Source organism: Xiphophorus hellerii, chromosome 12 (assembly GCF_003331165.1).
Source record: "Xiphophorus hellerii strain 12219 chromosome 12, Xiphophorus_hellerii-4.1, whole genome shotgun sequence".
Taxonomy (NCBI): Eukaryota; Metazoa; Chordata; class Actinopteri; order Cyprinodontiformes; family Poeciliidae; genus Xiphophorus; species Xiphophorus hellerii.
Window position 1 is genome coordinate 32,743,445 of NC_045683.1, and position 25,835 is coordinate 32,769,279.

The following is a 25,835-nucleotide window of genomic DNA, read 5'->3' on the forward strand; positions in this document are numbered from 1 at the left end:
CCCACAGACTCACACAGATGTGGGCTACGTGCAAGGTGTTTTGACACAAATGATCTTTTTTTCTCCACAATTTTAATAGTAAAGAGGGTTAGATAAAAAAAAAATCCAAAAACTATTCTTATCTTTTTTTACTAAAAGGAAAATGTCAAGGTACGCACAGTGGTACAGTAGTAGCAGCTTCAGGCACCCCTGTTTGGGCTCATCTGCAGAAACTGGACAAGTAAAGAGGAAGGCTATAGCAGTGGAAAAAAACACAAGAAAGAATGCCATGGTCAATGATTTATGTGTTGCAACAACGTTACAAAAAACTCCATTTCACGTTTCTCTGTGGATGTCCTCAAATGTGGGCTTTCATATGACCCTTTCAACTTCCTCTCCCTGTCTGTTTATATGTAACACATGGCACCGAAAGTAAATGCAAGATGGAAACAGATGACATTGAAGCAAAATGTGCCAGGAGTACAAATAAATGTAGAAGTTTAAAATAAAAACGATTTTCTATAAATATTTTAGGAAATGAAACAAAATCTATTAGAAATAAATTAATTTGATTTTTAAAAAAAATACTAGGTTATTTAATGGTATTTAAAAGTATATGTATGTGTGTGTGTATGTGTATGCATGTGCATATACATATATGTGTTTGTGTGTGTGCGTGTGAATTTGCACAATGCACACCATTAAGGTGAGTATTATTAAATTCGCTCTGTGTATCATCGATGAGCACACTCCAGTCCGGTAGGTGGCGGTAAATGTCGGTTGCCATCCGCCAATAAAACACAAAGAAAGAAGGAAGTAAACGCAAATAAACAAGCTTTGCCTTTAGCAAGTGACTTTTCTATGCTGTATGACTATACTTTATGAAAGGTTTAAACGATTTCTAGGCTGTGAGGTGTTCTTTCCTTACTACCTCTGGCTAAGTAGTTTCGCCGAGTGCCTATTTCTTCCACAGTCATTTAACGGCCCAGACAGAATTTTGTTAGGTTCTTTTCTCATCATTCAGAATGAGAACGGTTCTGATGGTGGCAGAGAAACCTTCTTTGGCCCAGTCGATCGCCAAAATTCTCTCCAAAGGTAAATCGGAATTAATTCCTTATGTTTATACAGTCATATTTATTATTTTTACAATATTAATAAAAAGTTCATATTTTGCACTTGGTGAAAAAATAATTAGTTAAGTAATTACTCAGGCTGATTTTTTCAATCCTTTATTTTTGTTATTTATGATGATTTCCTGTTTACAGTACATGAAAAAAATAACATTAAGATTTAAATATTGCATATTTTAAAAACAAAAATGTGGACTTAATGACAAAGATGTTTAATACCTGTTTGAAGGTTTTCATTTTCAAAAGGTATACTTTTAACCCGAGAAGCCTAATCGGAATGCATATTCAGATTTATTGAATATGATTGTATATTCGGTTGAAACAAGCATCATGCAGCAACACAAAATTACTTTTAACATGATTTGCTCTATGCTTAAATGCTACACCGAACTGAAGAAAATATTAATTGTAACTAAACTAACTTCAAACATCTGTGGTCTGGAGGTCCATATATGCAAGTTTAGAATATACTGTAGTTCTAATTAATAATTAATAAAAAATATATTTTAATCGAAATATTTAGTATTAGCTTGCTTGTCATTTTTAAAGATATACAAATAAAAACTTAGCGGCAATAAGCAATAATGTGGCTTATTTAGCCGTCCACAAGAAGAAAAAATTGGATTTATATTTTCACCATACTATTTCATTTATAAATATCACAATTTCAATCTTAATAGTTAGCAAGCTAAATTATTAGTTTACCATCTAAACATTTAGTTTGCAGGCTAAAGATCTATTTCCAGGCTAAGCTAGCTAAATATTTATAATTATTTAGCTTGAAACTGTGACGTTTATCAATGAATGAAAAACGTGAAAATATTTGAAAAATGAACCCTAAGGTTTTTCTCTTATGACAGGCTAAATAGCTCAAACTGTTAATGTTAATTTTTGATTGTGTAACAGTTACAAACGGCACCCCATAGTGTTATACAATAAGTTCACAATTTCTAAATGGACTGTCATCAAATACCTTGGCTTGTGATTGTGACAAAGCCTATTTTAAAGAAAAGCCAAAGGGAAATCAGGTCCATGACTCCCTTTCTGATGACTTGTACTGAGAGACAAAGATATATGTGTGTGGTCAGTGTAATTTCCCCACAATGGTAGCATTATATGCCTGTTGTATAGAACATTTACACATTTCTTTTGTTTAGTTTCAACATTCAGTCAGTCAGCATCCCATATCTTGGCATGGTACACATATCTCTTGTCTACAGTCCACTTCAGGTTTTCTGTTGGATTTAGTTTTGGACTCTCTGTGATGCTGAAAAATGAAATCCCTGCAGTCAGCTGGAGGATTTGGGTACAAATCGACTAGTATCTTGTAGAACCTTTCATAATTTCATCCGTCTAAAGCAGGGGTCTCAAACTCCAGTTCTCGAGGGCCGCAGTCCTGCAACTTTTAGATGAGCCTCTGCTGCACCACACCTGAATAGAATAATTAAGTCATTAGCAAGGCTCTGGAGAACTGATCTACACAAGGAGGAGGTAATTAAGCCATTTCATTCCAGTGTTTTGTACCTGTGGCACATCTTAAAACTGTAGGGCTGCAGCCCTTGAGGACTGGAGTTTGAGACCCCTGGTCTAAAGTGTTGCATTAACATTGTTTTGGAGTTTACTTCATGAGAAGTTGACCAGTGAGAACAACACAGAGCTGCTCACCAGTTGTGCCAACCCTGTGTGGCAGATGGAAATTATTATTAAAAAACAAATGTCAATTGGATGAACCTGCTGCCTGAATAATTAGTCTCCCTCTGCTGTTGTGTTGTTCTTCTTTTTTAAGGAAGCTGTACCAGTCGGAAAGGGCTCAATGGAGCATGCTCAGTGCATGAATACAACGGCAGTTTTCAAAGCCAGACCGTCCACTTTAAGATGACCTCTGTGTGTGGCCATGTGATGAGTCTGGACTTTATTGGTGGGTGTTCTCATATTGGATCCTGCTCTTTCTTCATCTTAGTCTTGATAGTATTTTGTTGCTTAAAGAATATAAATATCATCTTGTTTAAAAAAAAAAAAAAATGTAAGTGGAATCATTTGAACTCTACAGAATACAAGTGCTCAGGCTACATCTCACAGTAAGGGAAGCAGACAATTAAAGGTTTATGATTTTGTTTCAGAATATTTATTTGAAAAGAAAATTCTGTTTATTTTTTTCTTTTGATTTTGTTTATTTTTTGTACTGAGTAAATTATGCTTTCCCCCGTTTTTTAAGTAACTTCTTTTGTAATCCAGTCAGTTTGTTGATTCAGCCATTCTTGAGTCATGACAGGGAGAAGAAGATGGGAATTAGCAGTTAGGGAGAGACAACATAATCTAGGTGAAGCAGATTATGTTCTAAAAAAGAGCTTTCTTTTTTTATTAAAAAAATAAAATTATAAATTTATAAAATTAATTATATTTAAATTAATATTATGAATATTGAAGTTAAACTTGTAACTATACAGTTTGTGGTGCCTGCAGTTTACCTGCATTCTCTTTTCCCTGCAAACTGACCTCTTGTAATGTAATTCAGAAATAGTGGAGAAATTTATCTGTAGAGCTGTACAAAATATTACTCTGCAGTCATCTTTTCAACATCAATGTATGCAATCTTACAATGCAAAGGACTGCTTTGATACACATTTTGTCTGGATTACATATTGTATGTATAATTTATTCTGTGCATATTAACAATATATATGTTGCCAGTTGGATGGACCCTAACTGCCCTCTATGCCCACAACTGATAAAGAGTCAGAAAGATGTTAGTTAAATGCCATTGATATTACTGTTACAATATTGCAATTATGTATCTCAATGTCATGCCACCCGAGTTTAATTCTCCTTGTGAATTTCTTTGTGAACGGAGGAAGATATAAATTAGTGCTTCTTTCTGCTCCTTTTCCTTCATTTCTTATATTTGTTATGTGAAATATTCATATTCATAGGGAAAATAAAATAAAACAAAATGTAATGTTTACAAGCTTTTAAGTTCTTTATGGTTTTTAGGTTAAACCCCAACTCCTTATTTTCCCTAAAATGTTTGTACAATTTATTTTTAAAATAAGCATTTTATTTTTTTTGCAAGAAAAAAAAAGTCTAGTGGAATCAGTATCTCAGTGCATATTTTTCTATTTCTAGGAAAATACAACAACTGGGACAAAGTAGATCCTGCAGAGCTGTTCAGCAAAGCTCCAACAGAAAAGAAGGAGGCCAATCCTAAACTCAGCATGGTGAAGTTTCTCCAGGTTGAAGCCAGAGGCTGTGACTATGTGGTTTTATGGCTGGACTGTGATAAAGAAGGCGAGAACATCTGTTTTGAGGTAGCTCTGACCTCATGTAGACCAAGTCTCCACAGGAAATACATGTTTTAATTGAGGTTGAAAACAAATTCACTAATATATTTACATAGACTGAGCTGACAAGTATGTACAAGTATGTTAATTAGGTTGTTGAACCTGTTGTCACTGTTAAAGGAAACCTTTCACCTGCAGGTTCTAGATGCCATCCAACCAGTGATGAATAAAGGCATTGTCAGGGATCAGACTGTGTTCCGGGCCAAATTCAGTTCCATAACCGACACAGACATCTGGAACGCCATGAACCGCCTCGGAGAACCCAACAGGAACGAAGCGCTGTCGGTGGATGCTCGTCAGGAGTTGGACCTGCGAATCGGCTGCGCCTTCACACGGCATGTTTCCACCTCCAGCCTCACACAGCTGGCTTCTTCCACCAGTTTGGCTGCTTTCAATGAACTTTTAAAGTTCTGATCATATTTAGAAATTATAAAATTATTTTCCAATTATATGTGTTCTACAAAAGTACAATCAAACTGACATTGTGACATTTCAGATAGTATTTCAGTATAATGTATTTTCCAGGCATGTAGTGCCTTTTATAGCATTTTATTTTTAATTTTTATTTTATCTACAACTACTACTCAGTGGTAGTTGTTATTGTGTCTTGTCTCTATGCTGTAACTGCGAAGTAATTTCCCTGCTGGGATGAATAAAGTACTTCTATTCTATTAATTAGTTGTTGTAACCAACTAATTAATTGTATCTGTTAATTATAAAATTATATTCTAATCAGTACAGGTCCTGTCTGATCTTCATACTGAATCTTAACCTGTTTTTTTTTGTTGTTTTTTTTTTCAGATTCCAGACAAAGTACTTCCAGGGCAAATATGGGAATTTAGACTCTTCCCTGATCTCTTTTGGACCTTGTCAAACCCCAACACTTGGTTTCTGTGTGGAGCGCCATGATAAGATTCAGTCCTTCAAACCTGAAACATACTGGGTTCTCCAGGCAAAGGTACAGAGAATCCCTTTTTGAGTTTAAGTTCTTGTCATGTAGATCAGTCATTACTTCTTAGCGTGGGTTCTACATATTTAATGGTTCATGTTTAGTACTTTGCCAGCAGCTGTCTTGTGTTTTATGTGAGTAAGGAACGTATTTGGTTGAAATATACCTGCAGACAGTGACACTTATTGTTTTCCCAGACTTCTTTGCAGTCAAATCTCTTATGGCATGCTGTTTGCAGTGGTGTAACTCTTTACATGGTGTAGCTCTGTGCTGAACTATTGGCTTATTCTGAGCCAAGGATGCTGAATCTGTTGTTTGTTGGTCAGGTGTTCAAAGGGAAGGACACGCCTCTGACTCTGGACTGGAACAGGGTCAGGGTCTTTGACAGGGAGGTGGGGCAGATGTTTGTCAATCTGGCCAAGATTTCCAAAGAGGCCAAGGTAAGATTCAGAACATAACCATGCTGAGGACATTGGTGTTTGGATCTTTCCTGACAGTTATCAGGAGGTATTATTATATTTCAGCTTTATGTGGAGTAACAATACATTTGATAGACAAAACTTTTTGAAGCTGATTAGCTGAAAATCATCTGATGTGACTACTAGAACTGAAGCGCCTGTTTGATTTTGACTGGTAGTATTATTAATCTTTTAGTTGTTTCTGGATGCAGGTGGAGTCAGTGAGTAAAAAAGAAAAGGTCAAACAGAGGCCTCAGGCCTTGAATACTGTGGAGATGCTGAGAGTGGCCAGCTCTGCTTTAGGTAAGTGATGTTTTCCTGAACGATCAGTAATCATAAAACACATTAGACGGTTTTGCTTTGACATCAAGCCGTAGTAGGCAGGAGTCAAGGGGTCATGACCCCACCAATCTAGGAAAAGTCTAGAATTGCCCCCCTCCAAATAAATCATTAAAAGAAACTTTCTATTTAAACAATATCAATGAGAAAAGGGAAAAAAATAATAAGGATGACTTTTTAGGTCCTTCCACTATTGTTAGAACAATGGTTTAGTCCAATATGTGGGAGGAGCAGCCATCTGTAGTGAGGAGCTAGCAGTGGCTCTGCAGCACAAACAAAAAACTATCCAGCAGGGAAATACTTAAAGCAAAAGACCTAAAATCTAAAAATGTTACACATTTTATTTATGTTCTTTGCCCAAAAGGATAAAACACATTAACAATAACACTCAGACTGCAGCACGTTCATTTCATTACTTTTGCTGAGTTATGATAAAATGCCTCGTTACGCCTTGGAAATCAAAACTAACAAACCTGGCTACATTGTGTTATGACAAAACTTTGGTTTATTTCAATCAATCAATTAATTTTGTCTATAAAGCACCCTTTATGTTGGAGGCAGCACATAATAAATGGTATTTCTGAACTGGGTTTGAACCAAATACCAGAATTGTGAAGTAAACTGAAACTGATGGCATCCTCCTTTTTTCTCCCTACTTTGTAAGAGGGCTGGTGGATATTAAAATCGATGTACTTTCATCTTTTCTTCACTTCCCTGGTCTAAAACAAAACAATATGTCTTGTTTTAGAAATGTTTCGTAAGAAACAAGAACGGAAAACAACTTTAATGTGCGACTCAAAGCCTAATGAGACCTAGATTTTTTTGCCTTTTATTTTGCCAGCAGACAGAATGCTGCAATTGTCTGGCTCATATTTTGATGCAAATGACTGGGAGCAGTAATCATACTCTCATTCTTACTGGTGTTTAGAACCAGAAAGTTACTGCAGAGCCAGTCACTGATACGGGATAAACGTTGGAGGAGGATTGCAAACTGTCCTGTTGATGCGGTCACTTGATTGAATGAAAAATACAATTGAATGTCATCGGCGTAAATGTGATAAGAGATGTCTGAAAAGGACTGAAAAGTGTATTATAAGCCTGGCGGTCAACCAGGTTTATAATGAGCTTGGGGAAATCCTGAATACTAAAGCACAACTATAGAGTTCAGAAGCCCCTAACATTTTAACACAGACCTTACAACATTTGTTTACAGAGAATGACAATGCAGCGGTTTCAGCAGAGACAGATTAAAATATTTTAAATGAACATTTAAATGAAACATCTAAAGGAGCTGGGTAGTTTACTATGTAAAAGTACAAAGAACAGTCTTCATAGTTTGATTGTTTTGTTACCATAACTACAATCTATGAGTTTAATCTTTGTGTTTGGGTTCTGTTGGCTCACAAATACATCTCAACAAATAACTATAATCACTGATTGCTTTTAAGGTTGGCCAATTAAACTTGGCGCCTCCTCCCAGATTTCACTAAATCTATATTGAAATGCTGTTAGGCCCTGCATGGAGCTAGGAGCGTCATTCAGTACTTAGCAACAGCATTGCCATCTCAGCTGGATGTGAGACATATGAGACACAAGTAGGAACCAGGCTGTTTCATTTTGTAACTGAGTTTATGATAAGCACCACAGAACCGTTCCACTCTTCCTCTTCTGCAGACTGAGATCTGCCTGACAGGAGTGGAAACAGTGAAGCAAAGAAGCATGCAGTCTGGGGTTATTGGTGTATAAAAAAAACTATTTAAAACAAAAACAAGCAATGCCTCACTTGGTAGAAAGGTAGAGGTTGTTGGGGGGGATTGTCTCTTTACTTAATATACTGGATATTTGATATGTTTTCTGTAAATTTTCTGACTACAATTTTCCACCAATATTTAATCTTTACATTTTGTCCAATAAAATCCCAGAATATCTAAAGCCCTCTTTCAGTGAAAAGCTAAACTCTTTCTTTGTGAAGTTGCTGGATGTACAAGGTAGTGGTGCGCATGTCCCTGAAAACTCTTACTCTGGATCTTTAACTTTAGTTGTTTTGATACTTGTTTCTCACTATGACATTAAAGAAACTTTAAAGTGGAGTTCTCAGTTTTGTGGACGATCAGGTTCAGTTGATGGGATGTTGCAGGTATGGGTCCCCAGCATACCATGCAGATTGCAGAGCGCCTCTATACCCAGGGCTACATCAGCTACCCACGTACTGAAACCACCCTCTACCATGAGAACTTTGACCTGAAGGGAACCTTGAAGCAGCAGATCAACAACACCGTCTGGGCAGAAGAGGTAGGACTAAATGGGTGCTGAGAATACAAAATTAGTCAGCCTACTATATTCAAGGACGAGTGCACACATAATTACATGCATTGTGTTGCGTTTGGACATGGCAATCGGAATATATTTAGATGATTTTATTCAGAGTTTAAAAATTCTTTTCAACAGGTAAAAGCGCTTCTTTCAACCGGCATAAACCGGCCCAGGAAGGGAAATGATGCAGGAGACCATCCACCCATTACCCCCATGCGTTCTGCATCAGAGGGGGAACTGGGTGAGTCATTCAAACCTCAATTTAAAACACAAAGGTAAAATGTCCATTGACAGGAAAGGAAAGACTATGTACGATGGCTGAAAGGAAAAGAAGGCCTAAAAATAAAAACAATTAATAAAAAATATAAATAAATTAAGAGGGCCATGGCCTGACATAGGAGTACGGAATAGGATTTGGGCCACAAAAAGAAAAAAAGGAAAGCTGACTTTTTTCTCAGAACTCTGATTCTATTTGAATGTATGTCAAAATCCAAATAAATAACCAAAACATTCCCATGTCTGTTTCAATTATGTTGTTCATGTATGAAAATAATGACATTAATAATAATAATAATAATCACATAATTCTTCTGTGTTATGAGATTTGTAAATCTGCATTTTATTGACAAGAAAAGTCCATCCTACATTTGTTTGGTAGAATTGAGTCTTGTTGTCTGTGCAAAAAACAATTCAAACATTTCTGATTCGGAGAAGAGAGAGGTGGCCCTAATCCTCCTGTAGACATGAAGCAGGACAATTCAGAAATAAAATCAGATATTAAAAAGAAATATTCTAGATGAAAAATACTTAACCTAAACATTCAAGAAACCATAAACCTTTCTTTTAATTTCAACTATTTATAAATTGGGTCTATAGTAATTTAATGACTCATTTTCTATGAAAACAGACCATTCATTTGATTGAAATATAGTTGAGTAGTTAAAAATAAAATGATAAAATTATGTCTTGCATTTTTCATGAAAATAAAAGATTTGTGGCCCACACAAATACCAAAGTTTGAATATCACTAGTGTGAAATGCATCTGTTCTCGGTCCTTTGAGTCTCAGAGCTTCTTCCTCTCCTCTGTCCTGCAGGGAGTGATGGCTGGCGCCTGTATGAGTACATCACACGACATTTCATTGCTACTGTCAGTCAGGACTGCCAGTACCTACAAACCACTATAGACTTCAAAATTGGCACCGAGGCCTTCTCATGTAGCGGGAAAACTCTCATCTCACCAGGTAAAACCAGGCGTCTGCATTGCTCCAATATGGAGTTGAAAGCAATCATCTTTAAACACTTGGATTTTTAATCCCTTAAACAAACTCGTCTCGTCTTTGTGGGAAGAAATCTGATTCGAGCTAAAGTCTGATGTTTTGGCCTGTAACGCATCGTACCATGGTAAACTTTCAATCTGCATGGAATTGCTTGTCATCTTGTCTTTTAACTTCCCCATTCTTCTTCTTCTTCATCAGAGATAGAAAAAAAACAATGATTGTAAAATTTGTTGTCTAAAGTTTACCTGATGATAGACCAAAGCTAAAAATATAAAATCTGCTCCCTTGGGTCCTTTGATTGTATTTAATTACTGTGAATGCTGTATGCATTTCATGTTTTAAATGCCAGCAAAATGCCTCTGACAGTGTCCGCCCCTCATGCAGCTGTAACTCACACATTCAGAAGCGATACTCTATTTATCAGCCTTGTGAGGACAGTGGCTCTTTTACAACCATATGGCTTTTAATCTACCCTATGCTACTTTTACTGATGATGCTGCTTCTACTTGTACTCCTACTACTGCTGTTCCAACAGCAGGACAACAGGACAGGACAACATATTACTAGAGAACTTTCAATACTCTTTGGGTAGTATGTTCTTGGTAGTCAACATTCTAGTTCTAGCCTAGGTGCTACCATTAGTTTTTAAGTTAGTCTTAGCTTTTTAGCTAATTTTAGCTTTTATCTGATGATTTTCATTCTGCATTGATTCTAGGACTGACTTACAATCCTAGCATTTTACTGTAAGTCAAAATGTTAGGACTAGCCTTGATGTTGTCATTAGTATTTTAGATAGTTTTAGCTAATTTTACCTTACAAGCTGATATACCTTACAATTGAGCTTTGTAAGCTACAATTTTTAGTACTTTGGGTGGGATTTTTGCATTGTTCAAAAGTTTTTACTCCTCTACAACAGTTTTCCTATAGGCACTTTGCAGGATTATGCTTTGTTCTGCTCCTTCTGCCCATTTCTTACATTTGACCAAGTCTTCTGCAATTAACTTCAAATGCTTTTGCAATTTTCACCAAAAACATTCAGCATACAGCATTCACACTGCATTTTCACAGGAAATGCAATTTTTTCTTGTTACTTTAGGCTTGTTAAACCATCTTTATGATGTCTGATCAAAGAACTGCACATTTTTCTGCATTGCTAAAGACAGTCTTTAGCAATTCTGACTGCTCTTTGTTGTGCAGTTACAGAGAGCGTGGTTAGTTATGGATTTCTAATCAATCAAGTGACGCTACCCTCATATTGCAGTGCAGCGCCTAAACAATAGGAGTTTCACTGGAGAAAATGATTGCATTTGAGAAATAAGTCCAGAAGAATGTGGTCATGAAGTTTCATTTCTTCAGAAACTCTGTCCAGATTTTCTGTTCACTTTTAGGATTGCTGCTGTCTTTGTTTTCTGCAGTTACAAAATAACCTTGTTTCAATAGCTTATCAAGTGAAGACATGCTGAAACAACTGATGTTCTTCCTCTGGTTGGAATGTGTCCACAGGTTACACCACAGTGATGCCCTGGCAGGGCATTCCTCTGGAGGAAGCGATGCCCGCCTGCGACTGTGGAGACACTTTTACAGTGGAGGAGATCAAGCTGGTAGAGCAGCAGACGAGCCCTCCTCACTACCTGACCGAGGCAGAACTCATCACACTCATGGAGAAACATGGCATTGGTAAAAGCTTTGCCTGCAGGACTCTCCCCTCTGACACTGAATCCTTTTAGTGTCTACAGTCAAACAACGTTTTGACTGTAGACACTAAAAGGCACTAGAGGCACTAAACCTGTTGTCAGTTTGACTACAGTAAAATGTGAAGCACCCACTTTGTGACAAACTGCTTTTAGAGCCTTAAAAACTGAAATGGAACAACGTTGTCATATTTAGCAACTTTCAGGTAAAGCTTTATAACGGTCAGTGATTGGCCAGAAAACTGCAATTAGTTTGCCGCTAATTTTCAGGAATTGTTATTGATGGTATTTTTAGAATTCTCACAACTAGATTCCACGATATATGCTCTATGTTAATTGTTACCCACTAAATTATTTTAAAAAATCTCCATAACAACATTTTTGAAAGCGTAATGTAATAATGGTTTGATAAGTATCCTTGGCCTTTCAGGTACTGATGCCAGCATCCCCGTCCACATCAACAACGTCTGTCAAAGGAACTATGTGACAGTAGAGAATGGACGCAGACTAAAACCCACCAATCTGGGCATTGTCCTGGTACATGGCTACTACAAAACAGGTACATTTCTTTCATTCCTCTTACTCTCAGATGAAAAGGTTTGGTTTCGAAGTGCTATGACAACTGATGCAAATGTCCTGTCTTATAAAATCCATTTTGTGATTTTAAGGCAGCCACTCTTTCTTTGAAAATGCTTGCTTTATTTTGCAAAGTTTAATAAATTAATAAAAATAATTTTGGGTGAACCAAAGTCTGTTTTTGAGTGACTAAATTGACATAGTTTTTTTTGTATTAAATGTAAAAAGTAAAAAGTTTAGCTATTGAAAGACATAGGAAATACTTTATATTGAACCTAAGATTTTATTTAGTTGTTATAATTTTGTTCTAATTAAAAATAAAGTGTCCATTTGCATCAACAACCTGTGCTGGCGAAACAAATTTGTATTATTCTTGAATCATGGTCAGGAGAAACACAAAATCAGTGCTGGAGCCATTAATGGTCCAGGCTACACTTTGAACGGCCCTGTTTTAAGTGGTTGACATTAGAAAAGGCATATTTTGTCTGTCTGGGTGTGCAGATGCAGAGCTGGTTCTCCCTACCATCCGCAGCGCTGTGGAGAAGCAGCTGAACCTCATCGCTCAGGGGAAAGCTAACTACCAGCAGGTGCTGCAGCACACACTGGAGATCTTCAAGAGGAAGTTTCACTACTTTGTTGATTCCATCACCAGTAGGTTTACCACACTACCAGTAACTGTCTCCGCATGCAGCAGTACATGGACAGTTAAGATCCAATGGCAACAATCACTGTATTGGAGACACTTACATATTTTAAATCAGATTGAATGTTTCCTGTTTGAAGTTAGTAAGGAATACCCAAATCATTTCTATTTGCTAAATTACGGAATATAGAGTTTGCATTTATTTCCTCAATACTGCCTTTTAAATTGAATGACTTGTGTCAGGTGTTCTGGCTTTCCTTCCTCAAGCTTCTCACAGTACTTTACTGGAGTTCAGGCCCATTCCTCCTGACAGAACTGGTGGAACTGGGCCAGGTTTGTCGTTCTGTCACAAACCTTTTCAGCTCTGCTCACAAATGTTCTGTGGGCCTGAGATCCGAGCTTCTTGATGGACACTCCAGAACATTGACATGGTTGTTTTTAAGACACTTTGACCATATGAAAAGAGTCATTGTCCATTAAGAAGAACCATTTACAACCATCTAGGGTGTGTGATAAAATATGTGATATAAAATTTATAAAATATATACGTATATACAGTACAGACCAAACGTTTGGACACACCTTTTAATTCAATGAGTTTCCTTTATTTTCATGACTATTGACATTGTAGATTCACACTGAAGGCATCAAAACTATGAATAACACATGTGGAAATATGCACTAAACAAAAAAGTGTAAAACAACTGAAAATACCCCTTATATTCTAGTTTCTTCAAAGAACCAACCTTTTGCTGTGATTACTGCTTTGCACACACTCTGCATTTTCTTGATGAGCTTCAAGAGGTAGTCACCTGAAATGGTTTTCACTTCATAGGTGTGCCCTGTCAGGTTAATAAGTGGGATTTATTGCCTTATAAATAGTCATGAAAATAAAGAAAACCCATTGAATTAGAAGGTGTGTCCAAACTTTTGGTCTGTACTGTATATATATATATATATATACATGTGATATTGTAAAGTAAGTTAAGTATGAATAAATGTAAGATAAAATAAGAATCATGCACATGTAAAAATGTTACTCTAGTCCAGAGAAAACTTAGATTTTAAAAACACTCAGAGTTGAGTTGGGTCTGATGGCAACAGCCAGGAATGACTTCCCGTGGCACCAGCAGTGCATCAGTCTTTCTGCAGTAAAACAGCCCCACAGTTGGAACGGTGTTCTCAAGGTTGAGCTTCTCCCTTTTCCCCCAGATCTATCAGTGGTCATTATGACTGAACAGTTCAGGTTTTTGTTTCATCACAGAATTGGGCATTTCCCCAAAGATTAAGGTATTTTTCCTTGAGTGCATTTGCAATCTTACTTTTATGTTATTTTTGGAGAAATGGTTTATTCGCCATCTTTCAGCTTCTGTTGGTACAGAACCTGTTTCATAGCAGCGCCTGCATGTGGTCACTAACTTTTACTTTGGGTTGTCTTCCCCATGAACAGTGTGCTGGCTACTCATTGCCATACTATTTATATTTCCATGTAGTTATTTGAACATATGACCATGGAACCTTCCGGAATCTGGAAAATGCAAACAAGAATGAACCAGACATTTGCAGCTCCATGTTTCTATTCCTGATGTCTTGGCTGATTCTCATCTTCCATGATGTCACATAAGCACATAGTGTGTTTTAAGATGTTGCCTTGAAATACATGAACAGGTGTGGATCAAATACTTTGATCAGAAACCTAGAAAAACATGACTTCATCATCTTGACTTTCCCAAGTAGTTTGAAGACAAAGCAGTCTTAAACTTCTGGTTTAAAGTCAAAACATATTCTCAGAAATGTCTTTCTGTCATTATTTACTCATTAAGTAGAAATTATCTTTGTAATTCTAACTGACCTAAAACAGGAAGGTCAGTTGATTTTATGATATACAAAAGGTTCTGAGTATTATAATACAGTGTATGAAAATATCTGTTTTTCAGGTTTACTTACTGTTCATAAAGTAATAAAGTACAAGTTGTAATGCGTGTTAGTTGTAGTAAGAAAAAGCAAGCTGTTGCTGGGCTAGTGGTTCTGTTGTGATCCTGTCCAGACTGTGTGTGTGTGTGTGCATTTGTTTGTAAAACCTTGTGGGGAACATTTTCCTGACACATACTACGTTGTGGGGACCCACTGCTCCTTGTGGGGACCAAGTTTTTGGGTCAGGGGTCAGATTTAGGACTAACGTGTGAATAGAATTTTAGTTAGGGTTAGGTATGTGATGGTTAGGGGGTAGGGTAAGTGTTAGGCTGTAGAAAATTAATGGAAGTCGATGTAAAGTCTCCACAATATATTAAAAACACGACGGTGTGTGTGTGTGTGTGTGTGTGTAGGTATGGATGAACTGATGGAGGTCTCCTTCTCCCCCATCGCTGCCACTGGGAAGCCCCTCTCCCGCTGTGGCAAGTGCCACCGTTTCATGAAATACATCCAGGTGAGTGGATCTAGTCAAAGTGTCCATGATCTGTGTCTCTGTGTTGTCCTGCGATGGACTGGGAACTGTCCAGTGTGTCCCCCCTCTCACCGGGGGGGGGGACACACCCCCCCGGGTGTGTCCGAACTACTGCTGGAGATGGCTCACCAGAGACCCTGCAAGGATAAGCCGTTATGGCAGATATGTGGCAATGGTAAAGTATTGCAGACCTGGCAAAAGTTTTCAGATTTAGGCAGGTTTAGCATGAACTGTTGTGGCATTTTGGAAATGAGCATCAAGACATTTGCTCCTCTCTGGCTAGTTTCTAGAGTGATAGTTTGATCCTCCAAACTGTAAATGTGATTCCGTTCATCTCACATATCATATTGACAACAACATGAGGCCATTTTTGTTTCAGCCATCAGTGAAACAACACTCTGTGGAGTTGAGCGCCCCCTTCAGATTGAGAAAACATGAACACCTTTAAATTTTTATCTGACCCCTTGTTTTTTTGGTTATGTTGGTTGTTAAAGTAGGAGTAACAGTTGATCCTTATTAGAAACCTCTGATGGTCTCTAACTCATTGTTAGCACTGAGTGAAATTATTGTTGTTCCTCATGTTTCTGATGTCATCATGTGGTGTTCTTTTTTCTGCTTTTACAAAGCTATATTTACATAATGAATTTTCTATGTACAGTTTTATTTCTGCAACTAAAGTTGACAAATTATATTAGAATTATTTTAGCAAGTAACCTGCTTGCAATCACAAAATTTACAGTAAACCTGTTGCGCTCTGGTGCCCTCTTGAGGCCATTGTGCCTTCCACCTCTGTATGTAGGACTGAATAGGGAATCATTTTAATTTGCTTTTAGCACTTTACAAATTTGGAATGTAAAAAAGGAGAACTGAGCCTGAAAGCCATTTATGTCTCCACAACATTTTCAGTGTGATGTAATTTTGAGAAGTGCGATACATAAAGCGCTTATAGAAGCCAGCAGCTACACTCAGACCTGCAAGGATTTACTGTGTTTCCTTGAGAAACAGGAAGAAACCTCTTCTTTAACAGGAAGAAACCTCCAGCAGAACCACACCTTGGCTCTGTGAGAACAGCCACTTCTTGACATAAAGAGAATAACTGCAACAAGACAAACTCAAGGTTATAATGCATGGAACTGTGTTGTCACTGTAAGTCTGTTAGCAATATTTACATCGTACAGGGCAGTTTGGAATGTTATTTTGTTGGCAGTTGTATTCCAAGTGGTGCAGGTTCTTCACATGCCAATACATCATTGAATCAGTTGGATGGAGTCTCAGCAAGCATTGGAAACATTGTTATGAGAAAAATAATATCTTCTTAATTTCACACAATGATGGAACAGTTCAAATGAGCTGCAGGTATTTTCTCCAGATGAGGTCATAAAGCACAAGTTGTGATTTTGTTCAACTCCTGTAACACTTTTGCTGTTTACTGTAACACTCCATAGTGTTGTTGTCCCTTAAGAGAACAGGATATTATTTCCATCATAGTATTGTGGCTGTGTGGAAGTGATGATACTAATCTGAGTGTGTACTGGCGGTATGAGCAGAGTGACTGAGCTGTTCCTGTTCCTGCAGGCCAAGCCTAGCCGACTCCACTGCTCCCACTGTGACGAGACCTACAGCCTCCCGCAGAATGGAGCCATCAAGCTGTACAAGGAGCTCCGCTGCCCACTGGATGACTTTGAGCTGGTGCTGTGGACGTCTGGGGCCCGGGGCAAGAGCTACCCACTGTGTCCCTACTGCTTCAGCCACCCCCCTTTCAGGGACATGAAGAAAGGTACTCCCGTTGACTCTGTTGTTTGTTTCCAGAAATGCCATGTTTTCATTGTAATATAAGGTACATAAGAATCTCTGATGAACCTTTAGAATTTGATCTGAAAAGCTGGCTTCCCTTTTGTCTGTGATGATTGTCTGCAAGTTGGCACCAGAATCAGGACTAAGTGAGGGAATAAAGACAAAACCAGGGGCCTCATGTATAAAGAGTGCGTACGCACAAAAAATTTGCGGCACCATATTTTACGCACAAGTCAGCATGTATAAAACTGAACGTGGCGTGAAAGTTTGCACAAATCTACGCAAACTTTTGACCAGCCGTGAAAATGTGCAGCAGCACGCACATTTTCTTTGTGGACAATAACGAACTACACAGCGTCAAAACTCACATAAAGACACTGAAATCTGACTCCATTCAGTTATTTAGACCAAAAGGCATCAAACCCAACGTTTTTTCATGATTTTAATATTTTATGTTTAAACATAAACAATGAAACTGAACCGCATTTATCCTCAGACAATAACCTAACACGGACACAAAATAAAGAAAATAAAAATAAAAGGACATGAAAACCTCACTAGGATGTAAATAATAAATTCCCTCAGCTTTTGTCTTGATGCAACGCTTTGGTCTGTGCGGCGAAGCGCATCCATCTGTGAGGTAATTTCATTCTCACTAAAAAGATAAAACTGGGTTGGATCAGCAGATGAACTCCAAGCAGGTTTGATTGTCTTTAAGGTGTTCAAAGTGTGTATATAATCACACGTATGTAAGTAGCTGCGCGAAGGAGAGCTGCGTAATTGAGGAGCTCTTTGGCTCTGATGGAGAACATCGCCAATGGAAGGATTCAGAGGGAGCGTTTGTTCAGAGATCATATTGATCTAGTGGGGAATGTTGATGATGGTTTGTTAGCGTTTATATTAATCCAGACTGATCATCCTGGAGTTCTGAGCAGAACTTAAAGAAGGTTTAATATGAAAACTATGCATTTTTTATACATGAGGCTCCTGGACTTTATAATCTGGTACTGTGAGTGTTTGATAGGACTTTAGGCTACGCTGGGTGATAATGTGATGACTGGTTTTCTACCCACCAGTCCCGAGTGATGTGACCATCATGTGTGTTTACACCAGGTATGGGCTGTAATGAATGCACCCATCCAACCTGTCAGCACTCCCTCAACGCTCTGGGCATCGGCCAGTGTGTGGAGTGTGACAGTGGCATCTTGGTGCTAGATCCCACATCTGGACCAAAATGGAGAATGGCTTGCAACAAGTGCAATGTAGTGGTGCACTTCTTTGAACATGCACACAAAATCCAGGTAAGAGAGCCTTGTCTGGTGACTCAGCCTTCATATTAGACTCATGTTTAGCGTCAGGTCACGTCACGTCAGCTGCTAACCATGCATACAGATGGAAAATACATTCTGGAGCAGCATGACTTTATTCTGAACATTCCTGATAAAAATCCTAACTTTAATTTTCAGTTGAGAAACAAATCCCACTTTTTTTTTTTTTTTCTTTTTTTTTTAATAAAATTTTTTTTTTTTTTTTTTTTTTACCCCTCCAGGGGGTCTTTTGTGGGCTCTAGTGTCCCTTATGTGACAGTAGGCTGACGGGAAACGGGGAAGGAGAGGGGGGAAGACATGCGGCAAATATCGTCGGGTCCGGGAGTCGAACCCGCGACGGCCGCGTCGAGGACTCAAGGCCTCCAAATATGGGTCATGCTAACCCCTACGCCACCACGGCACGCCCCCAAATCCCACTTTAAGACACATCCATTATTAACAAATACCTGTGGCCTAATTTTTTATATTTCTGTGGTACACCTCATTTTGTCTACAGAAGAGCACTCCTTGAAAGATTTTGCTAAGTTGAAACAGACACACACACATGCATGCCCACACACACGTGGTTCAGAGTGCAGGGTTTCTACAGAGTTCAGTTCATTAAACTGGGAGGAGCATAGAGGAAGACAGAATTTCTCTGATGAACCATTTCTGTGTTTATTTGGCTACATCTTTGAGACCTTTACCTAGCAGTGACCTATTTCTAGTTGTCTGTCACAATACACAATATCTTTGATTTAAAATGTCCTGGTAGGAGAAACAGGCCCACAGCATCACACATTTTCCATTATACTTAGTGAGTCTGGGATTCTCTGGCACCAGATCCACTTGAAGTGTTTGCTGCTGAAAATCAAACTTCTCATCTGATGAAAGCACAGAGTTCAGGTTCAAATCTAGAAAACTCCACATGCTCCCATCTGGAGGACAGAAAAGATTTTGTCCAGCGTATTCCTTCCAAGCATCTGCTTGGCTTTTATATTGTGTCTGATGGCTATAATGGAGCTTAGGGTTGGGTGACCCCTAACTGCTGTAATCTTTACGGATTTTATGTTTTAACCTCCTGCACCATTTGCCTCACCATGTATGGCAGCCATATAAACATGTTCCTCAGTCAGACTAGTCAGCCAGTCATTGATTATGTGATGATAAAAGTTCATCAACATTTTTTATCTTTTTAAAAAAGATAAAATATAATTGATCTTTTGTATCAGTTTTAAAAAGATACAATATAAATAAAGTAGGAAGTTTTCAAAAAGCTTTAGTTATATTTATTTGAATGAAACTATGAATAAGTTCTTAACGTGGGATTTTTTTCACAGTGTAAATATACTCAAGTTACATTTTTTCAAAATGATTCACTCAAAGATGATCCTGCTGGAACTAATTTTTCCCCGGTTTTAACACTTCTTCATGAGACTTTTTCTAATAAGTGTATTATTTGGTCCAAAATCAAGATAAACATGGCAGAAGTTCAAAATGTATGGTTAACTTGTCGTATTGCTGGAATTTGACTTTGGCCTCAACTGAAACAAACATAATTGGATATTAATAAAGTCAGGACATCACTTAATGCATTATTGGGGGGAAGCAGGGGAATGGTATATGATTTCTGCAGGTATAAACTGTGTAACCAGTAGTTACACCTGCAAATCAGACCTGTTTGGTTAATGTTCTCAGCTACCTGGTTGGATTAAGCCAAACACTACAGTCAGGCTGTGTGTGAGCTTGCCCTCAGGTTTCCTGGCCTCTCACTCTTCTCTCAGGTGACGCAGGAGAGCTGTGATGCTTGTGACGCCTCACTTGTTGCTGTGGACTTCAACAAGACCCGCACTCCACTTCCTGACAGCGAGACCCAACACACCGGCTGTGTTTTCTGTGATCCCGTCTTCCAGGACGTGGTGGAGCTCAAACACGCCACTATGAGGCACTCCATGCACCGAGGCGGTGGGGCGAGGCGAGGAGGCCGAGGGCGGGGCAGGGGACGCCGTGGCAACCCTAAAAAACCCAAAGATAAAATGGCAGCTCTGGCAGCATACTTTGTGTAACAACCATAGAGTACCAAAGCACATGGCCATATGAAGTCCTGAATCTGGAGTTTAAAGGTCCAATAAAACAAAGTTTACCATCCACATTTGTTTGTCTTTGTGACAGTTGTTTGACTTTAATTACGTAAATATTTTCTAGAAAAATTTACATTTTTTTCAAGGTTTGCTCTTATTTAACCAACAGGTGAAGTGATTTATTAAAACCTGAAGGTGTGTGGGTGGTCTTGTCTTTGTGTTGGCCCGGTGATGGACAGGTAAAGTGGAGACAAACTGCTTTAGAGAATGTGGATCTTATTTTCACACCAGTCTGTGCTCTTCCTGAAGAACCGTTCACTAGCAGAGGACCTCTAGATGGACCCATCATGCCTCTCAGATGGCTCAGGTCTTTAGTGGGTTTTTTTCCTCCATTTCTCAAATGCAAAACTTATAGGACTTTTTATTTTTTTTCCCCACAAACCAGATCCACAGCACACCATACAGTTTGACGGGTTTAGACAATAATAATGGAATCCAGCTGACACAACAATTTGTTTTTCATTGTTTATTGACTCAGATGAAAATTTTGAACATTTTGTATTCTGTGAAAGGTTGCTGAGCAGTTAAATTGGCTCTTTTCTGAAAATGGTCATTGCATGTAAGCGTTGTAGAATTTGACCAAACAAGGGGGACTCAAGTCTTCAAGCTTCAAGCATGGCCCCCACTTTGAAAAACATGGATCTATTCTATGGTCGTGACACATTTTTGAATTTTCCTGAGATTTTTCAAGATGGGCTGAGGTAAAGTGCATCAAAATTATTATTGAGAATATTCTCATCTCTTATTGTCCAGTTATACTGTCATCAAAACCCCATTTTATGTCCAGTCTTACAGGGAAGATAAAATATGTTTATTACAATTATCAACAGTAACACCATTCCTACATACAATGTGTTTCTTGTTAAATAAAATTTTTTTATGTAAAATAGCTATTGATCTTGGTTCTTGGAGTTCAGACACAGAGGGAAGAGAAAGTAGCCAATTTCCCAAAAATGTCCCTTCAGTGGAAAAGATCCTTTAAGGCAGGGGTGTCAAACTCCAGTCCTCAAGGTCCGGTGTCCTGCAACTTTTAGATGTGCCTCTGCTGCACCACACCTGAATAGAATAATTAGGTCATTAGCAAAGCTGTGGAGAACTGATCTACACAAGGAGGAGGTAATTAAGCCATTTCATTCCAGTGTTTTGTACCTGTGGCACATCTAAAAACTGCAGGACACCGGCCCTTGAGGACTGGAGTTTGACACCTGTGCTTTAACGTGAAGCAGCTGAGGGTCACCATTGCTAATGCACTGCACCAATCTGACTTTCTGATAGAAGGAACTTGACTTTTTTTCAAAATGCATTACACGAAGAGAGCCACAAATGCCTGGTCACATAAACCCAAAACTCAACTCTCAAGCATGTTGGTGGAAGCATCATACTGAGGGGATGCCTTTTTGAGGTGGGATCTTGGTGACTAGTTCCAGGGGATACGATAACAGCAACCAAACTCCAGAGTGCTAACTTGAATTATTCTGCTCATAGAAGGACACTGTCATAAAGCTGTTAAAGATATTAACATAATGTTTCAAGGTTTGCTTGTGTCACCCACACTTTAATTGTTTGATCATTTCACAATTTTGTAGTGAAATAATATTTTTGTAATTTCTTAATAAATTTTAGCCAATCAGAATTCATGCTGTGTAGAGTGTAATATACAGTATAAGGACTGCATAAGACTAAACGTTTGATCTTATAGGATTTATGCTCCAGTTACCGTAGCGGAGACTGGGGAGAGGGTATGAAGTGATTCAGTGTGCGCTCCAGGAATCGGCCGTTAGACAGAACTATTCCAGTTTCTTTAGAGCCAGTACATTCTCTACTAACTTTAGCATTCAGTTGTTCCCATTTAGTTTTGAACCCCAGTGATGCCACTTTGAGGCACCAAAGATTTAGATACTAAATAGAACTTTTCCAAATTGTGTAACTGGAGTGGAGGACGTGGGTGACAGTAGTCTAGTCTACTGATAGAGGAGAAGATATTTCTTGTGACCCAGAAATACTTGTCATGTCGTCTCTGTCCTGCAGTGTCACATAAGGAATAATAATAAAGCAACTTTTTTTTATTTGTACCTCCTGGATGCTTCCTGACCTGCAGTTTGTTGGACATTGCTGGTCTTAATCTTGCTAACTGTAAACTGCAGATAGATAGATAGATAGATAGATAGATAGATAGATAGATAGATAGATAGATAGATAGATAGATAGATAGATAGATAGATAGATATTATTATAGTCATGTTTTTCTGCATTTCCTCTCTCAGTGTGACCTTCAGTCCACAGGTCCACCATTAACCGAAGGAATCAACTCCACACAAAACTTGATATAAGCCCATATCATGTTTGTGTGCAGCAATGGGTGAATGTCTCAGATAGGCTCCACTATGTTGCTATGGTGACTCATTTTCCTCCCAGAGGCTGAATCCATTTGGAATGATGCTTGGTTTCAAGCTGCAATCCAGAGCTGCCTGAGGATCAGAGTATTTTATGCTATTGATCCTCTGCAGACAGGTGTGTCTGTGTGTGTGTGAGAGGGGATTTCAGTGGTTTTATCGTGCAAGTGGTTGTGTTGTATCTCATGGATGACAGTGGTTAAAAGACTGAACTGCTTGTTACTCGTAATCTGTCAGTATGATAGAACCCATTGCAGCCTAAGTGAAAGTATATTTTAGTCACCAACTCCTAAAATGCACCTCGTAAGCTCCATCCTTCAGTTGATAACAGGTTATGGAAGAATATTTATTTTTAAGGAGAAATTTGCACAGTTAATTGGACAGTGTATGAACCCAAAATATGTTTCAGATTTTTCCTTCAAACACGTAAAGGTGCTCTTGGAGTTATCGTAAAAAAATTCCTTACATTCCCTGCTGGGGTCAGATCACTGGAGGCAGTTAGAGGTGTTCTTTTTTATACAGCATGGGCAGTTGTCCTGGACATTGTTAGAAATACCACCGTTTAAAAAAGAAGAGAGGATTTTATCTCTTTTGATGCCTCGTCTTCAAGGCAGCAGTCCTCTATGCTGCTGGAGGACAAATTCACAACTTCTCTGACCAATCAGCTAATTGTTCCTCCTTTCAAATTTTCTAAGGCTTATAAGTCAGCCAAATGTTAGCAGCCATTATCATACACCCATATTCCTGGTGGAATTGGGAGGGGTGATGGTGCCTCTCTCCAGCAATCAACGGGTGATAAGCGGGGTACATCCTGGACAGGACGCCAGTCCATCTCAGGGCAACACAGACAGGACAAACAACCATGTACACACACACTCACACCTAAGGAGAATTTAGAGAAACCAATTAATCTAGCAGTCATGTTTTTGTGAGAAAACCCACACATGCACAGGGAGAACATGCAGTCTGGGAATCTAACCCAAGACCTTCTTGCTGCAAGGCAAACAATGCTACCAACTGTGCAGTTTACAAATGTTAGGAATTGGGTAAAACATACAACCTCAACTGCACATCTGTAAAATTCTCTCTCTCTCTTTCCACACCACTCATAGTGGCATACAGTGTTTTTAAATATTAGAATTTTTGACAGCTTTTGTCTGCAAATCAGCTGCTGTTTTATTTGCCATTTTAGTTTAACTGATCTTTTTTCTGATATATGATTTTTTTCTTACTAATAAAATTTGTTCATTTTATAGTTTATATTGTTAAAAAATATTAATTATAACAAAAAATAATATTGAGAATAAAATAAAGTAGCTTATTATGCTTGAATTGTCAGAGGATTTTTTTTTTCCAGAACGTTTTAACTGAACAACTTGTGATTAAAGTACTTCCTGAATCCTGAGTGTAGGTTGGGTTTAATTTTTTCCTAAGTAAAAGCACCTAACTCAGCTATGAATATTTTCAGTATAAATGTTAATCAAAGAAGGAGCATGATGCTAACAAAATATGTCTGTCTTTTGGGGACTTTAATCATTTGTTTGGTGATTTGTTATAAGTTTTACTTTGCAGATAATCATTTGTATTTATTATACATCTGAAAAAAGTTGTTTTATGCAAAGCTAGCTTTTATATCAGTAAATTATTATTCATTGAAAAAATGAATAATATTTTCTTTCTGCAAATACTGACCATTTCAGTTTATTGACAATATGTGCAACGAATGTGGAATAAAAACAAAATATACACAGTTTTTAAGATCATTAGAACTGTGACAGAACTCCATCCTGATTACAGTCATTTGGATTTTTAAGCAGAATTCATCCGTTTGTAAACAAAACACACTTTGAGTCATTAGTAATTTTACTTTAATTTTTATGTGCCTTAAAAGCTCTATCCAACATTATTTCTTGAGATATTTCGGATCAAACAATGGGATACCAGAATGTTTTTTCGGATCAAATCACCCAGATTATAACCACATAAATTTTGCCAATATCCACATCTCCATGTTATTCATCAAACCGTATGTAGAGCTCTACTCTAAACTGTTGGTTTAAATAAGCTATTTGAAAGGAGCTTCATTACATGATTTTTGTTCTTTGTTTTCTGAGTATCAGTCAACTTTATTGGATAAAGAAATTTGACATTTTAGTCAATTAAAAATAATTAAAAGTATTTTCTTGTGTTAGGCCTGTTCCAGGCAGTTTGGAAATGAAGGCCTGTGGAAAAGACAGTTTTGAAAAATTCAAGAGTCTTTTTTTCAGTTTTGAAACAGTATACTGATCCATATATATAAAAGAAAATGACCTATTTTAAATATATTTACAGAGTAAAAGTAGTTATTTTATTAGAAAATCCAAGAAGGCAGACATGTTTTTATTTACCAATCCAGGTTAAAAGGAGCAGGCCTAGCAGGAGAAAATATTACCAAAAAATTCAGATGAAACTCTGGGACTGTGGAATTCGTTAGAAATGACGCAGCCACTCACTGTGACCTTCAACCCCGCTGTGAAAGAGTCTTTTTTTGTTTGTTTATTTTTTTCCCCACGCCTTTAACTTTTATCCATGGCGGTAATCTCTCAGCTTCATGAGTTTAGCTCGTCTCGGAATAAGTGAGGCTGTGGGTGATGTAAAGAAGTGTGGTCAGCGCTCAGCTCCTCCCAACATGTATGGTCCTGTCCCCTGCTTTAACTCCGCCGGGACGGTGCATGGCTCTGCTGCCAGCAGCAATAAATGGATGTATCAATAACAAGCAATGCACTGCTCGGGTAGTTCAACTCAGAGGTTTGACACAGGGAAGTGTGTGTAGTAACGCGGATAGCCTTTTTCAAACAAGTGCGTCGACGTTGATTCAATTCAACGTCTCACTCCACCGGGAAACATAGTCCCTATGCGGCACACGCTTTACCCTAGCTCCTATACGTCGGCGCACTGATCCGATTTTGTTGCTCGCTCCTCATACTTTAATGTTGCATTCAAGGAACACTCCGCCTATCGGGAAATATTAATGAAATCGTAAATTAAACAAATACAATAGGATTTGGTTAGAACTTTAGT

The 25,835-nt window shown here is 38.1% G+C and overlaps 1 protein-coding gene across 1 annotated transcript; it reads left to right on the forward strand.

The window, feature by feature from the left end:
* Positions 1–779: 779 nt before the first annotated feature.
* top3b (DNA topoisomerase III beta) lies at positions 780–20,391 on the forward strand. The gene is made up of 17 exons (XM_032577901.1): positions 780–1,074; positions 2,896–3,027; positions 4,233–4,414; positions 4,586–4,782; positions 5,249–5,405; positions 5,723–5,836; positions 6,067–6,157; positions 8,331–8,485; positions 8,642–8,747; positions 9,602–9,748; positions 11,288–11,461; positions 11,906–12,034; positions 12,553–12,702; positions 15,022–15,122; positions 16,716–16,917; positions 18,048–18,235; positions 20,026–20,391. The coding sequence occupies exons 1-17, from the start codon at positions 1,005–1,007 to the stop codon at positions 20,305–20,307; spliced, it is 2,577 nt and encodes an 858-aa protein (XP_032433792.1). The 5' UTR covers positions 780–1,004; the 3' UTR covers positions 20,308–20,391.
* Positions 20,392–25,835: the final 5,444 nt, after the last annotated feature.